General features: G+C 54.6%; 1 protein-coding gene across 1 annotated transcript; it reads left to right on the top strand.

The window, feature by feature from the left end:
• The first annotated feature begins 1898 nt into the window (after window positions 1-1898).
• UNC93B1 (unc-93 homolog B1, TLR signaling regulator) lies at window positions 1899-11756 on the top strand. The gene is made up of 11 exons (XM_043452340.1): window positions 1899-2083; window positions 2239-2380; window positions 2913-3066; window positions 5488-5649; window positions 5866-5998; window positions 6342-6435; window positions 6965-7089; window positions 7526-7708; window positions 8534-8807; window positions 9935-10053; window positions 10996-11756. The coding sequence occupies exons 1-11, from the start codon at window positions 1988-1990 to the stop codon at window positions 11329-11331; spliced, it is 1818 nt and encodes a 605-aa protein (XP_043308275.1). The 5' UTR covers window positions 1899-1987; the 3' UTR covers window positions 11332-11756.
• The last annotated feature ends 4713 nt before the right edge of the window (window positions 11757-16469 follow it).

Genomic DNA, 16469 nt, shown 5'->3' with positions numbered 1-16469 from the left:
ACCAGTCCATCCTAAAGGAAATTAACCCCGAATATTCATTGGAAGGACTGAGCTGAAGCTGAAACTCCAGTACTTTGGGCACCTGATGTGAAGAGTCAGCTCATTGGAAAAGACCCTGATCCTGGGCAAGATTAAAGGCAAGAGGAGAAGAGGATGGCAGAGGATGAGATGGTTGGATGGCATCATCTACTCAACAGACATGAGTTTGAGCAAACTCTGGGAGATGGTGATGGACAGGGAAGCAAACAGTCAGATGTGACTGAGTGACTGAACAACAAAGTGTCTTTGATCCATTTCAAGTTAATTTCTGTGAGTACCTTCAGAGAGAGGTCCAATTTCATTTTGAGCATGTAGTTATCCAGTTTTCCCAACACCATCTGTTGAAGAGACTATCCTGGAACCAATATTTTAAAAAGTTCCCCAGGTGTTTCTAACCATGCAGATACCCAGAGCTGTGGAGTGTCACCTCCAGCAAAGCAGAAGTTTCCTGGGCTCTCACTGAAGCCCCAGACCCAGTGTCCAGTCAGAAGGGGGCAGGAGGCTCTGAACCCTGCTGCATCGTGGTGCTGGGGGTGGTCACCCCACTGCAGTCCAGCAATCCCCGCAACCTCTGTCTCCCAATGACCCTGCAAAAGGAAGCTCAGGGTGAGTGGGAGGTGGGTGTGGGCTGCCAAGTCCCATGTTGGGAGCCTCTCCTGGGTGCTGTGGGGACTCTTTGAAGTGAAGTGTTAGTCACTCAGTCATGTCCGACTCTTTGAGACCCCATGGACAGTAGCCCACCAGGCTCCTCTGTCCATGGAATTTTCCAGGCAAGAATACTGGACTGGGTTGCCATTTCCTTGCCATTGTCAAGATTCCAGGGGATCTTCCTGACCCAAGGATTGAATCTTGGTCTCCTGCATTGCAGGAAGATTCTTTCCCAACTGAGCCACCAGGAAATCCTTGGGGGGCTCTTTGCTGACCTGCGAACACAGCAGATGTGGCCTGGAGATGGGATAGGGGTGACAGTGGTAAGACTGAGGGGAGCTTATTATGGGCCTGGCACTTTCCTAAGGCTTTGCGTTAACCCAGTAATCCCGAAACAGCCCTTTGAACCCTTTGAGCTGAGTATCCCTGGTTTGTTGTTCAGTTGCTCAGTCATGTCGGACTCTTTGCAACCACATGGATTGCAGCACGCCAGGCTTCCTGGTCTTTCACCAACTCCCGGAACTTGATCAAACTCATGTCCATTGAGTCAGTGATGCCATGCAACCATCTCATCCTCTGTCATCCCCTACTCCTCCTGCCTTCAGTCTTTCCCAGCATCAGGGTCTTTTCTAATGAGTCAGTTCTTCACATCAGGTGGCCAAAGTATTGGGGCTTCAGCTTCAGCACCAGTCCTTCCAATGACTATTCAGGACCGATTTCCTTTAGGATGGACTGGTTGGATCTCCTTGCAGTCCAAGGGACTCTCAGGAGTCTTCACCAACACCACAGTTCCAAAGCATCAATTCTTCCCTGCTCAGCAGCCTTTTTTATAGTCCAACTCTCACATCCATACAGGACTACTGGAAAAGCCGTAGCTTTGACTAGACAGCCCTTGGTCGGCAGTGATGTCTCTGCTTTTCAATCCCTGGTTTACAGGTGAGGAAGCTGAGGCACAGAGAAGTGGAGTTAATCTCCAGAGTCACAACAGAGGGAAGTGGCAGAGTGGGGATTTGAACTAGCACCTCCCATCCCTGAGGCCACTGAGGGACACATGGGTGCTCCCCTACACGCAGAGACACGCAGACACAGAGACCTAGAAACAGACAGACACGGACACACACACACACACACGCACACGCACACACCCACACACACACGCCAGGCACGCCCTCAGCCGCGCAGGGCCTCCCCCAGCGGAGGAGGAGGTGGCCCGGGGGCGGGGCGCGGCCGGTCCCGGCGCCGGGAGGAAGTGTCGGCCCCCTGCCTGGACTCCCGGGCGAGTCCTCCCGCGGGTCGGGCCATGGAGGCGGAGCCGCCGCTCTACCCGGTGGCGGGGGCCGCGGGGCCGCAGGGCGATGAGGACCGGCTCGGAGTCCCCGACGGGCCCGAGGCCCCGGTGAGCGGGGACGCGGATGGCGTCGGGGCGCGGGCGCCGGGAGGGCCTGGGTCTCCCTGGCGGGAGAGGGATGCGGCCCCGGGGGGCGGGGGCAGCGGGGCTGGACGCGGGAGCGGCCGGGATGTGCCTTTGCGAGCGGCAGTGGTGCCCCGCAGCTGGACGAGCTGGTGGGCGCGTACCCCAACTACAACGAGGAGGAGGAGGAGCGTCGCTACTACCGCCGCAAGCGGCTCGGCGTGCTCAAGAACGTGCTGGCGGCCAGCGCGGGCGGCACGCTCACCTACGGCGTCTACCTGGGTAGGTGGCCGGCGGCGCGCCCCGCTGGGGGCGGGCTGGGCCCCGGGCCCAGCGAGGAGGCACTGCCCACGGGCTCCGCGCGGGGACCCAAGGCTCCCCCTTCCTCCTCCGGCTCCATCTGCGGATCTGTTTCTCAGGGAAAGAGAAACCTCGGCCTCCCTTCCTCTTTCACTTCTCGATCTGCGCCCGTGCAGATGCAGCTGTGGCGCCCCCTCAGTGGGGGCGTCCCGGGGTGGGGGCTCTGGGGGCCCTGGGCGGATCTGCTGCCATCCTCGGGGCGGGGGGCATGGGGGCTCTGGGGTCCGAAAGTCTTGCAGAGCGACGCAGGGGCGGGGGGGGGGGCGGGTCTAGATTCAAGTCGCCGTCGTTGCCACTGCCCGGTGGGACCTGGGCCTCCCCGCTGTTCTCCTGGGCATTGGAGTTAGGGATCGCTTTGGTGCCTGGAGCTCCCCGCTGGGCTTTGCGTTCCCGCCTCTGCTGGGTTGACCCCAGAGCCAGGCGGCCCCCTCCATACCCACTCCCTGCCCCCCAGGCCTCTTGCAGATGCAGCTGATCCTGCATTATGACGAGACCTACCGCGAGGTGAAGTACGGCAACATGGGGCTGCCCGACATCGACAGCAAGATGCTGATGGGCATCAACGTGACGCCCATCGCGGCCCTGCTCTACACGCCGGTGCTCATCAGGTGCGCCGGCCACCGTCCCTGCCAGGGCTGGGCTGCCCACACTCCGACCTTGAAGGGGTGCAAGGGCTATTGGACGCCGGGGTCTCCAGCTGCCCTGGTGTTCCTGGGGGCTGGGGAGAGGCCTTGCTGACCTGGAGGGGTGAGAGAGAAGGGGTGAAACCCAGGTTTGGGGAAGAAACAAGAGCTTTGACCTGGGACACTGTGGGTTTCAAGCAAGAGAAATTCGCTCTGGCTCCTTCCCTCAGCTTGCCCGTACCCCACGTGGCATCATTGTCGTGCCCTGCTTTGTGGCCTGGAGCCACAATGAGCTTATGAGGTCAGGGCTGTGGCGTTTCTGGAAAGAACCTGATCAGCTAGCAAAGCCCAGGGACACACCCCAGGACCCATCAGCGGTGGCAGTGTTGAGGGACATTGCTCACTGCAAAGGCCACGGTTGGGCCGGTGCCCTGGGGGTGTCTACTCCAGACCTGAGCCTTACTGGCATCCGGGGCCATCGCCGGGCCCTCCACAAGAACCTAACCACCAGGTGGTAGGTCTGTGTTCAGATGGGACCCAGAGATCAGGGTGTACACTGGATCTCTTCCCCTGTCTTTCCAGAACAAGAGCAACCCTGCCCCACCCCCAAGCTTGTGGGCTGTTTCCTTGTCTTAAAATTAAAGAGAGAGAGGGGGTGAGGGAGAGAGAGAGGCTGAGAAAGAAAGAAAGGAAGGAAGGAAGAAAACCTCCTAGGATAAATTTTCAGACCTGCCCTGACTAGGTCAGAGGCATATAAAAGGCTTTATGGCTCTTGAAACCTATCACTGTTATTCACAGCGACCTCATTTCCTTTGTGCTGGGCACTTTATAAGCATATCACATTCCCTACAATCCAAGGTGGATGCTCTAATCTTAGACACAGGGAGGCCAAGAGATTGAACCGATTCCCACAGGCAGAAGTGCAGACTGGAAAGCCTGAACCCAGGCAGAGTGACTTGGAACCCCCATGCTTTCCCTACCCCCATACTCCCAGGTGGACTTTCCAAAGGACTGTACCACCTGCCTGAGCTCTGACTGTGTTATGTTTAAAACCACAGCCTCACCAGCAATGAGTGTTAGTAGTTTTACTTTTTGCAGTTTCAAAATGTACAGTGCAGTTTCGGTGCCCTTCCCCAAATAGATCAGGGGAGGCTGAATGTCTCTTTATTAGATGGCAGTTCAGTTCAGCTCAGTCTCTCAGTCGTGTCCGATTCTTTGTGACCCTGTGGACTGCAGCACGCCAGGCTTCCCTGTCCATCACCAACTCCCGGAGCTTACTCAAACTCATGTCCATTGGGTCAGCGATGCCATCCAACCATCTCATCCTCTGTTGCCCACCCCCTTCTCCTCTTGCCCTCAATCTTTCCCAGCATGAGGATCTTTTCCAATGAGTCGACTTTTTCACATCAGGTCGCCAAAGTATTGGAGCTTCAGCATCAGTCCTTTCAATGAATACTCAGGGTTGACTTCCTTTAGGATTGACTATTTTGATCCTAGGTGTGTGACCACATGATCATGGTTATCTAGGTCATTAAGACCTTTTTTGTATAGTTCTGTGTATTCTTGCCACCTCTTCTTAATCTCTTCACAAGCAAGTATACTCCAATAAAATAAAATAAAATAAAAAAGAACCAGGACCCTATTGTAGAAGAGAAAGCAATTGTATCAGAAAACCAGAGTCACTGAACTTTGAGCTTGCTGGAAACTCAAACAAAGAAAGGAAATAATGAGCACAAATACTCAAAACAGACAAACAAAAACCAAAACAAAGCTAATCCCAAGATGAGAGGGGTGGTTTCTAACCCGATTGGCCTCAACACTCTGAATGGGCCCTTATCCTGTCATTTGTCAACCCCTTCCTAACATAGTGTGACACTTTCCAAGAGCCAGTGAGGCTGTTGTCCTAGGAGCCAGTGAAGAGGAAATTTCCCAACTGACCATGCTGGACTGAAAGGGCAAAGTGCAGAGGGGACGTGGCGCTAGGGCTCTCTGCGTGGTCCTCAGTTTTCCTCCACCCAGTTTCCTGGGACAAGTTCCTTAGACGTTCGCTTTGGGTCCCGCAGTCACTGTTCGTGGGTAGAGGAGGGGCCTTGTGTCCACAGGCCACTGTCTCCTGACACCTTCTCCTCGCTTTATCTCCGCTGTCCCTGCGGTGGCCATGAGAAGCTCGCAGCTGGGGCACGACGCACGTTACATCGTGTGGTTACAGGGCTCAGGGCTCACCTGAGGCCACCAGCAAGTCCGTATCTCTGAGACTCTAGTTCAGGTCCCTCGATTCCAATGCCAGGGGTCTCTCCCCACCTCACCCAGCCTCAGGAGCTGGGACCCGGAGTTGTGGCCCCTGTGGTCTGGGGCCGCAGCTGCCTAGGTAGCCCGTGGTGCCAGCATCCTTCCTACCACCTGCAGGTTTTTTGGCACCAAGTGGATGATGTTCCTGGCTGTGGGCATCTACGCCCTCTTTGTCTCCACCAACTACTGGGAGCGCTACTACACGCTTGTGCCCTCAGCCGTGGCCCTGGGCATGGCCATTGTGCCTCTTTGGGCCTCCATGGGCAACTACATCACCAGGTGAGTCTGGTGGACAGCAGGGTGGAAGACCGGGAACCTAACAGAGCTGTACTGCCCACCTCAGCTGGCGGACTTTAGGCCAGCCTTATTTGCCCTCTGAGCCTCAGCTTCCCCATAGGTGGGACACAGGCCAGGTAGCACATATGCCTGGGTACAGAAAGTAAGGCATCTGGCTCACGTAGAGCTGGGGAAAGCCTTCTCTCCTTTGTGGTCCAGGATGGCCCAGAAATACTATGAGTACTCCCACTACAAGGAGCAGGATGAGCAGGGCCCCCAGCAGCGCCCACCGCGGGGCTCCCATGCACCCTACCTCCTGGTGTTCCAAGCCATCTTCTACAGCTTCTTCCACGTGAGTGCCATACCTGGGGACCCTGGGGGCAGGCTATTCCAGGCCCAGAATCACATATTGCAGCCCATCCCACAGTCTTTCCAGCCCTCTAGTCCACTGCCCTTTCTTAGGCCAGCCCTTGCTTGCTTACCTCTGGTTACAGAGACCTCATTACCTCACTGTCCATGGTGCTGACCAGGAGGACGTCCTCCTGCAACGGGCACCCCCCACCACCGGACTGCCCCCCAGAGGTGGGAGGGTCCCTGTCCTCCCAAGGCTGTGCCCAGACCCCTCCCAGATGGTGCCTGTGCTCTCCACCTGGGTCCGTGCCCCACACCTGACCCACACCACCCTCTGCCCACAGCTGAGCTTCGCCTGTGCCCAGCTGCCCATGATCTACTTCCTGAACCACTACCTGTATGACCTGAACCACACGCTATACAACGTGCAGAATTGCGGTTAGTGCTCAGGGGGGTGGGTTCCCTAAGGTCTGCTCGCCTCCCCCACTGAGTCACCCGCCAGACACTGGGCCCTCAAGGGCAGAAAGGATGCCCTCGCTCACAGGATCCAGAGCTGAGAGCGTGCCGTCACAACTCTGGTGATCAGGAAAAGCAAAGGGCCTTGTCCTTAGGACATCTGACTCAGCCTGGGGTCAGGGTAGGATGCATCAGGGAAGGCTGCCTAGAGGAGGTGCCATCTGGGCTGAGGCTGCCTGTGGAATCTCTCAGGATCAAGTATACCCTCAATGCAGGGAGATGTATGGAGGTGGGAGGTGGGCTGGCAACCTGGGGAGAGGTATTTTCAGCCCCCTTGGCCCTCACCTCCAAAGTGCTTTCCAAAGGAACCCTGCCTTTGCAGGCACGGGTCCTCAGCCACCCCCTCTAACACTCCCCTCACCCATCTGCTTGGTCCCATTTCTTTATGGCTGAGTTGCCAGTGTGCCCTGCTCCCTGCCTCACGATACCCCCCCACCCTCCCGTTTCTCAGGCACTAACAGCCAGGGCATCCTTCTCGGCTTCAACAAGACGGTTCTGCGAACGCTACCGCGGAGCCGAAACCTCATTGTGGTGGAGAGCGTGCTCATGGCGGTGGCCTTCCTGGCCATGCTGCTGGTGCGGCCCGGGGTGGGGGTGTGGCGGGGTCGGGTCTGGGGCCCCTGGCGGGGAGAGAGGTGGCTTCGTCTGAGTCCGGAGTCAGGGCTGAGTCCTCGGGAGGGGACCTGAGCCTACGCGCTGGGCTTGAGGCTTGGAGGCGTGGCCGATGCCTGTGGACTGAGAGGAGTTGGAATACCGGAGGCCAGTGAGAGAGGGTCCAGGCCAGATCCGGGGTAGAGCTGGAGACCCGGTCGAGCTGGAGGACTGGCTGTGACACCGGGCGGAACCGGGGGTGGGGGGAGTGGGGGGGCGGGGCGAGGGTCCGAGGTGTGGCTTCAACCTGGGGGCGGGGCCGGGAGGCAGGTCCTGGGATTTGCCGGGGGCGGGGCCGAGTTCAAGGGGCGGAGCCAGGGCTCCCAGCTGCCCGCCCCCTCCCTCACCACCTGGCCCGCAGGTGCTGGGCCTGTGCGGAGCCGCATACCGGCCCACGGAGGAGATCGACCTGCGCAGCGTGGGCTGGGGCAACATCTTCCAGCTGCCCTTCAAGCACGTGCGCGACTTCCGCCTGCGCCACCTCGTGCCCTTTTTCATCTACAGCGGCTTCGAGGTGCTCTTTGCCTGCACTGGTCTCGCGCTGGTAAGTGCAGCCTGCAGAGGGTAAAGCCAGATAAAGTCCACGGCATTTGAATTTTGGAAAAACAAGTTTCGAATAAGTTTCAAATAAGTTTCGAATTGATCAGTTCAGTTCAGTGGCTCAGTGGTGTCTGACTCTTTGTGACCTCATGGACTGTAGCACGCCAGGCCTCCCTGTCCATCGCCAACTCCAGGAGTTTACCCAAACTCATGTCCATTGAGTCAGTGATGCCATCCAACCATCTCATCCTCTGTCGTCCCCCTTCTCCTCCTGCCTTCAATCTTTCCCAGCATCAGGGTCTTTTCAAATTTCGAATTTATAAGTATGTGTAATACAAGTACAGTTGGCCCTCCGCATGTGCAGATCCAGAGGGCCCACAGTACTACCCCATTCTATAGAAGAGACCTGAGCATCTACAGAGGCTATCCGCAGAGAGTCCTGGAGCCAAACCCCTGCAGACACCGAGGGACAATCATAGGCCCAGATATCCTCCCCCTCTCCTTTTGCCTCTCTCCCCCAGTCCCCGTGTACCTTGGGAAAGTTACTTTCACCTCTCCCAGCCTGCTTCCTCATCTGGGAAGTGTCTAATGACTCACTTCCAGTTGAGACGGAATCGTGCCCAGAAAGTGTTTGGTTCCATGCGGGTTCCAACCTTGGTGTCTGGGGCCACTGTCCAAGCATTTTCTCATGGTCTATCCCTAAGGAAACTTCCCACAAGCTTTGGAGGAAGTTGGCCCTGTGGTGGCCATTGAGAGGGCAGGATGTGGCCTGACCTGAGTCAAAGAGCCTGGGCCAGCTGACCACCAACCTCACCCTCGTCCCCTTTAGGGCTACGGTGTGTGCTCGGTGGGGCTGGAACGCCTGGCGTACCTCCTCGTGGCTTATAGCCTGGGCGCCTCGGCCTCCTCGGCCCTGGGCCTGCTGGGGCCGTGGCTGCCACGGCCGGTGCCCCTGGTGGCTGGGGCTGGACTGCACCTGCTGCTCACTCTCAGCCTCTTCTTCTGGGCCCCCAAGCCCCGGACGCTGCAGCACATCTGGATTCTCTACACAGTAGCCGTGCTCTGGGGTGTGGGCAGTGCCCTCAACAAGACTGGGATCAGCAGTGAGTACAGCCGTGGGCCCTGTGTAGCTAGACAGGGGATCCAGTGGCTCCTCGGGGCAGTTGTGGGGAGCACAGACATCCCAGGGACAGACTTAGGGTCGATGGACACTCTGGAGGGCCGTCATGAGGACTGTGCCTTGGTGGGTGCAGGTGGGATCCCTATGCACACTGTTGGGGGGGGATGTCCCGTGGACACTGCAGGGACAGATGGGGGCTGTGGACACCCTCAAAGCAGGTATGGAGTCACCTGCATGAACATCCTGTTGACTCCCAGGGCAGGCATGGGACCCAGGGTGACATTGTGTGGTTCCGTGAGCTGAGTATGGGGCTCTGTGGACACCCCTTCAGTTCAGTTCAGTTCAGTCACTCAGTCATGTCTGACTCTTTGCGACCCCATGAGCTGCAGCACGCTAGGCCTCCCTGTCCATCACCAACTCCCGGAGTTTACTCAAACTCATGTCCATCGAGTCAGTGATGCCATCCAACCATCTCATCCTCTGTCGTCCCCTTTTCCTCCCGCCTTCAATCTTTCCCAGCATCAGGGTCTTTTCCAATGAGTCAGTTTTTCACATCAGGTGGCCAAAGTATTGGACACCTCTTAGGAACCATGTAAAAAAAAAAAATGGGGAGGCGTTATTTCATACTAGGGGGCAGGGTCCACCTTGGCATAGTTTTCAGAACACTGGAAACATATCAAGGTCTCTGCCCCAGAACAGGTCCATTGCATCCCAGAATAATAACCAGGGTGTGTCCATTAGGGGGCTCACTGGAAAAGTCCCTGATGCTGGGAAAGATTGAAGGCAAAGGGAGAAAGGGTCAACAGAGGATGAAATGGTTAGTTAGCATCACTGACTCAATGGACATGAGTTTCAGCAAACTCCGAGAAATAGTGAAGGACAGGGAAGCCTGGAGTGCTGCAGTCCATGGGATCGCAGAGAGGGAGATGACTGAGTGACCCAACAATAATGAACCACTAGGGGGCAAGCCAGGACCGGTTTACAACAGCTTTCTAAGGGCTCTTGCCAAGGGCTGGGACCAGCGCAGGGCATGTGGGGTCCCCAGAGGGAGAACCGCAGCTCTGGGCCCCACCTGGCTCCTCTCCCCTCTCTGCCCTGCCCTGTCTGCAGCACTCCTGGGAATCCTGTATGAAGACAAGGAGAGGCAAGACTTCATCTTCACCATCTATCACTGGTGGCAGGCTGTGGCCATCTTCACCGTCTACTTGGGCTCAGGCCTGCCCATGAAGGTGAGGACCCTCCCTACTTGACTCCCTAGACAACAGGTACTTTTGAGTGCCCGCCCTGGCCTCACAGACCCTGAAAGGCATTCTCTGTCCAAGAGCCAGACCCTGGGCAAAGCCCACTGGCTTGTTACTTACTGCTTCATCTCCTGCCAGCCTCAGTTTACCTGTGTCTGAAAGGGTTCATAGTTTGCCCTCTAGCCTTGTGGGCACGTCCCCGCTGCCTTGTGGGCTGTTCGGTCACCTGTTAACTAGATGTTGGGCTCTGAGCTGGATGCTGAAAGTCTCTCTCCCTCCTTGACCCTCAAGGGTCCTGGCCAACTTTAAAAACAAAAATTTTTTTTTTATTTATTTGACTGCACTGGGTCTTAGTCACAGCACACAGGATCTTAGTTGGAGCATGTGGGATCTAGTTGCCTGGCCAGGGACTGAACCTGGGCCTCTTGCATTGGGAGCACAGAGTCTCAGCCACTGGACTATCAGGGAAGTCCCTGGCAAACTTTTTTTTTTTTTTAAATGAAATAGCGTAGGGAATAGCCGGGAGTATGCCTGTGAATATGTGTGAATGTACTGCCTTATGATGTAAAATTATTTCTGACTGCCTGTTACAGTCAAACCCTGTAACAAGTGTCACTTATGGTCCTCACATGTAAGGGAGAGAGTAATTTAAGCCCTGTTAAGGTGGGCCAAGCCTCCGTTCACGTCTACCCCGGGAGGCAAAAGGATTATCAATACAGTAAGGGAAACCGAGGCCCTGAGAAGTAGGGTGGCCGGCCATAAAGGACAGAGCTGGGGTTCGGGCCTTGCCGGCAGGACGGTACCCAAAAAGCTTGGCTGGACCCCAGGAGGAGGGACTGCAGCTGAGCTGCCTCTCCGGGCGAGGGGCCGGGCCGGGAGGGCGGCGGCCGGCGGCCCGCGGGTCCCCTGCATCCCCCGCTGTTTGCCCAGGCTAAGCTGGCGGTGCTGCTGGTGACGCTGGTGGCCTCCGCCGCCTCGTACCTGTGGATGGAGCAGAAGCTGCAGCGGGGCGTGGTCCCGCGCCAGCCCCGCATCCCGCGGCCCCAGCACAAGGTGCGCGGCTACCGCTACCTGGAGGAGGACAACTCGGACGAGAGCGACGCGGAGGGCGAGCGCGGCGGCTGCGGAGGCGGCGGCCGGGGGGACTGCGCGGAGGAGGAGGCGCCGCCCGCCGGGCTACGACCCGGCCCGGAACCAGCCGGTCTCTACCGCCGGCCCTGTCCCTACGAACAGGCGCAGGGAGGCGATGGGCCAGAGGAGCAGTGAGGGGCCAAGCGTGATCTCCGGCCTAGGTTTAACGCGTCTCAGGTCGGGGCCCCTCTGATTCCGCGCGCCAATTTCAGGAAGGACCCTCTGCGTGCCCCGCCCCGAGTTCAGGAACGCCCCTCCCAGAGCCTGGCCACCTGGAGCTTGGGGTCCTCCCCGCAGCCTCTTCCAAGGCGGGCTGGGTCCTCGAGACCCCTCCCAGTGTTCAAGAGACCGCACAGCGGAAACCCTCCTCTGACCTTAGGGGTCCTCTCTCCATGACCCCCTTCCCGGCCCCAGCCCCGGGGCAGGGACCCCGCCGGCCCGCCCCAGCTCCCGGCTCCAGGTCTGGGCCGATTGATGTGTCGCCCGCTTTGCACATTCTATCCCACGGTCCGTATGACTTTAAGAAAATGGGCAATAAAGAGATTTTTGTATTGTCCTGATTGGGAAGCGTGTCGTGGGTGAGCAGAGATGGCCCGGCGTGTGTGGCCGGGTGACCTAGCCGACTGGGGCACTGGGGTCGCCTGCCTTGAACTGAAGTTGGGGAGGGAGGGTCCCCTAAGCCCTGCTCACCAGGCTATCCCCGCTCCTGGAGGTACCGCCCCTCCCCACCCCCGCTGGCTTTTGCCAGTTCCACCCCACCCACTCAGGACAAAGAGGCGCCTGGGCGTCTACAGTAGGGACCTCAGGGGAGTGTGATGGGGGCAGCCAGCCCCCCAGATGGTCTAGAGGAGGGGATGGAATCCTGCAGCCCAGGTCCCGCTGCCCCCTCCTCTAACATCCCCAGCCCTCCTGCCCCACCCCCGTCTTTTCTTTACCCCTTGGGCGGCTTCTGCCCACAACTCCCCAAGGGACTCCTTTTGGGGCCAAGTCCATTTCTGAGCCATGCGAGGGTCACCCTGTGTCCAGTATGGGCCTGGGGCATTGATGTCCGAGCCCAGCTAAACTTGGCTGCTGGTCTTCCGGGGTGACAACCTACTCTGTGATGTCCATGAGGGATGCAGATGCTGGTGGGAGGGGCAGACCCCTATCCCCCGAGGTCACCCACCACTGTGGGGAGAGGGGACTGAGATCCCACTGTGAGGGGAGGCAAGGGGACCACAGGAGGGTCCTGGAGCCCAGCTGCACCCCAGCAGATCCGTACCAGCAATGCTGGAGCCAAAGCATTCCTCCTCACAGCACATCCACCCCTGGCTGACTCCCAGACCCTTGTCCACACCCACTTCGGCATCGGTCTCCTAGTTTCTTCCACCCACTGTGGCCCTCTCTCCTCTGCCTCCCGCAGACCTCACTTGAGTTTGGTTCCAGCAGCCTCAGCGGGCCCTGGAGCCAGACTCTGGAACTCAGACAGGGGGTCAGCCGGTCTGAGCCACTTTCCTCCTCTGTAAACAGTATCTGTGGTGGCACCAAGGTCCACAGAGCCTGTAGGAAACTCACAAGGGCACAGAGGATATTTTAAATTGTCTAAAATGTGGACATGTCCCTGCTCTGAGCAAATTAACAGGTTCAGGTGGTTCACAGTTTCAGCGTTAGATGACACCACAAATCCTTTCATGTCACATCTTTGAGAAGGTGGGTTTCCTGTGGTTTTGGGATAAAAAAAATGGACATAACCATGGAGCAAGAAATGAGACCGGGGGTGTCCCATCTAATTCCAGGTTTGAGAAGCTGACTGGTGCACACAGCCAGTTTGTAAGTCACAGTGGTTATTGTTGTCGAGTCATAATGTCATATCTGACCCTTCTGCGACCCCATGGACTGTAGCCCACCAGGCTCCTCTGTTCATGGGGTTTTGAAGGCAAGAATACTGGAGTGGGTTGCCATTTCTTTCTCCAGGGGATCTTCTCAACCCAGGAATCGAAACTGAGTCTCCTGCATGTGTCTCCTACATTGTAGGTGAATTCTTTACCACTGAGCTACCAGTGAAGCCCGGTGGTTATTAGTGAAGGAAATAAAAATGCCATTTTTCTTTCTTTCTATTGGTGTGTATTATTCAATATATTTTCTAAGTGACTACTAAGTTATTAGATCATATTTATTGATTGGACCTAAAATAATTCACAAATAGAACAGTTAGATATTTCTTTTGGCTTAGGAGCACCGTGAAAAAATTAGAGACACTGAAGTTTCAGGACCAGGGAACGCTTGGGCAGCTCTGTGTTAGCAGAGGGCCGGCATGGAGTTACCCACAGGGAGTCCCTCGTTGGACCCTGGGCCCCCCTCCTGCCTTGTCCGGAGAACTGCAGCATCTTTTCTGGCCCCAGCCTGGGGACAGAGATTAAACCTATGGTCTGTGATGCCCCAGGCCCTGCTCTGAACCAGCATAAACTAGTCACCAAGTTGTTTTTGGCAGATTCGAGGATCCTGCCATTAGGAGGGCAGCGAGGCCCACTCCTCTCCACAGCCTCCCCAGCAGGTGATCTCTAGACTCAGACAGATGAAGGGGCTGAAAACTGCCTGCCTCATACACAGACTTTCAATGACAAGCAGACCCAGACTGGGTCATGCGGGGGGGCTGGCACCCTGTCCTCCCCGTTCCCCAGCAGCACCTGGCATGGAAGGCAATATTCTCTGATGGCAGATGTGACGACCTCCTTCTGGCAGGGTTCCAGCCAAATTCTAGACAGAGCTGGGCAACCAGATGCTTGAGCCATAAGCAGGGCGGGGCATCATTTGGAAAAGTGTGGGTGCCTGGGCGTGCCAGGCAAGCAAGAGGAGGGGAAGGCAATGGATCTACAGCTGGCCACAGTTCAAAGTCATTTCCAGGGATGAGCCCAGGCACGCGGAGCAGCCGCCTGGGAGAGAGCATGACTTCCAATGACATGCCTTGCAGGTGGGTAGGCTCCCCATCAGAAGACTCCACGCCCCACCTCTTACTGCTCCTGGCACTTGGACAAGACCCACAGACAGACACACGGAACAGGCCACACCCATAACAAGCAACACACACATACACACCCAGAACAAGCAGGATAACTGTCATGGCAGCAAGCCCCAGCAGGCCAGCTCTTACAGGGACGCCTAATTAAGCCATCAGATGTGGATGCTCCATCTCTTGGCAGCTCCAGGTCTGGTTGTAAAGTACAATATTGATGTCTCTGTCACCTCTGGGTAAGGGGGCCGGGTGGCCGTCTCGACTCCAAAGTGGAAAGTCAGACTCAGCATCATGGTCTTGGCTTCCGTGATTCTGTGTCAATCTGCCCTTGGGTAATTTTAAAAATTATATGATTCCAAGACTCTATTGTGTAAGATTTTAACTATCTTCTCATTATGGATTTGCCTCTTCTAGCCATTTCATGTAAAACAAATCATTCAACATGTTCCCTTTGATGTCTGTTTATTTTTCCACTTAATCTAATGTTTTCAAGTTTCATCCATATTGTAGCACATGTATAGGTTCTTCATTTTTTTAAAAAATAGACTATATTTTAGAGTGGTTTTAGATTCGCAGCAAAGCTTCATTCCTTTCTAAGGTGGAATAATATTCCATTGTATGGATACACCATATTGGTTTACCCATTCATCCACCAATGGACATTTGGGTTGTCTCTACATTTTGGCTGTTGTGAATAATGCTTCCATGAACATTCATGAACAAATATTTGTTTGGACACCTGTTTTCAATTTGGGAAAGTGTACACCTAGGAGTGGATTGCTTGGTCATGTGGTACCTATGCTAAATTTTTGAGTAACTGCCAAACTTATTTCTAAAGCAGAGGTATCATTTGACAGTCTCACCAGCGGTGTATGGAAATTCTAATGTCTGCACACCCTTACCAAGACGTGTTATTTTCTGTTTTTATGGTTTTTTTGTAGTTGTCATTTCATTATAGCTACTCTAGTGGGTATGAAGTAGTACCTTATTGTGTTTTTGATTTGAAATTCTATAATGATCCGTGAGACTGGACATCTTTTCATGTGCTTTTTGATCATTTGTATATCTTCTTTGGAGATAAGTACTTTGCTATTCAGGTACTTTGCGCATATTTAAATTGGAATTTTTACTTCTTGTGGCTGAGTTGTGAGACTTCTTTATATATTCTAGATACATAACCCTTATCAGATTATATTGCAAATGTTTTCTCACATTCTGTAGGTTGTCTTTTTACTTTCTTAATAATGTCCTTTGATGCACAAAAGTTTTCAGTTTTTGTAAATCCCAATTTATCTATTTATTCTTTTGTTGTTCATGCTTTTGGTATCATATTTAAGAATCCACTGTGAAATCCAAGGTTATGAAGATTCACTCCTATGTTTTCTAAGAGTTTTATTGTTTTAGCTCCTTTATTAGGTTGTTGATACATACTGAGTTAATTTTTGAATATGGAGTTAAGTAGGTATTCATCTTCTTCGCATGTGGTTAGTCTGGTGTCCCAACACCATTTATTGAAGAGACTATTCTTTCCATAGCTTCCCTAGTGGCTCAGTTGGTAAAGAATCTGCCTGCAATGAAGGAGACCCGGGCTTGATCCCGGGATGGGGAAGATTCCCTGAAAGAGGGAATGGCTACCCACTCCAGTACTCTTGCCTTTTTTCTTTCCATACTGGATGATCTTGGCATCCTTGTTGGAAATCAACTGGTAATAGATATTTGGGTTTGTTTCTAGACTCTTAATGCTATGTTTTTGGTCTATCTGTCAGTCCTTAAGCAATAATCAAAATGTCTTTAATTACTGTAGTTTGTAATAAGTTCACACATCAGGAAATGTAAGTCCTCTAACTTTGTTTTTCTTTCTAAATACATTTTTTGCTATTTAAAACATGAGGATTGGACTTACAATTACATATGAAGATTGGCTTTTCCATTTCTACAAAACATTAGAGTTTTGATAGAGATTACATTGTATCATAGATCACTTTGAGGAGCATTGCCATATTAAACATTATTCAGTTTTTCATCTCTCAGGCCTTCACTTCCAAGGTGACCAAGGAAAAAGAAGGAACAACAGTCAGGCCAAAAAGGGCAGTGGCCACGTGCAGCCCACCCACAGCGCCAGCTGTGCCCGGTATGTGCTCAAGGACAAGGCCATTAAGAAGTTCATCAAAACACAAGTTCATCAAAACATAACAGAGACTGCGGCCATCAAAGACATTTCTGACGCAAATGTCTTCAATACCTACGTGTCTCCCAAGCTGTATGTGAAACTACAATACTG

Source organism: Cervus canadensis, chromosome 29, assembly GCF_019320065.1.
Source record: "Cervus canadensis isolate Bull #8, Minnesota chromosome 29, ASM1932006v1, whole genome shotgun sequence".
Taxonomy (NCBI): Eukaryota; Metazoa; Chordata; class Mammalia; order Artiodactyla; family Cervidae; genus Cervus; species Cervus canadensis.
The sequence above is the reverse complement of the archived record's forward strand: the minus strand, read 5'-3'. Positions and strand labels throughout refer to the sequence as shown.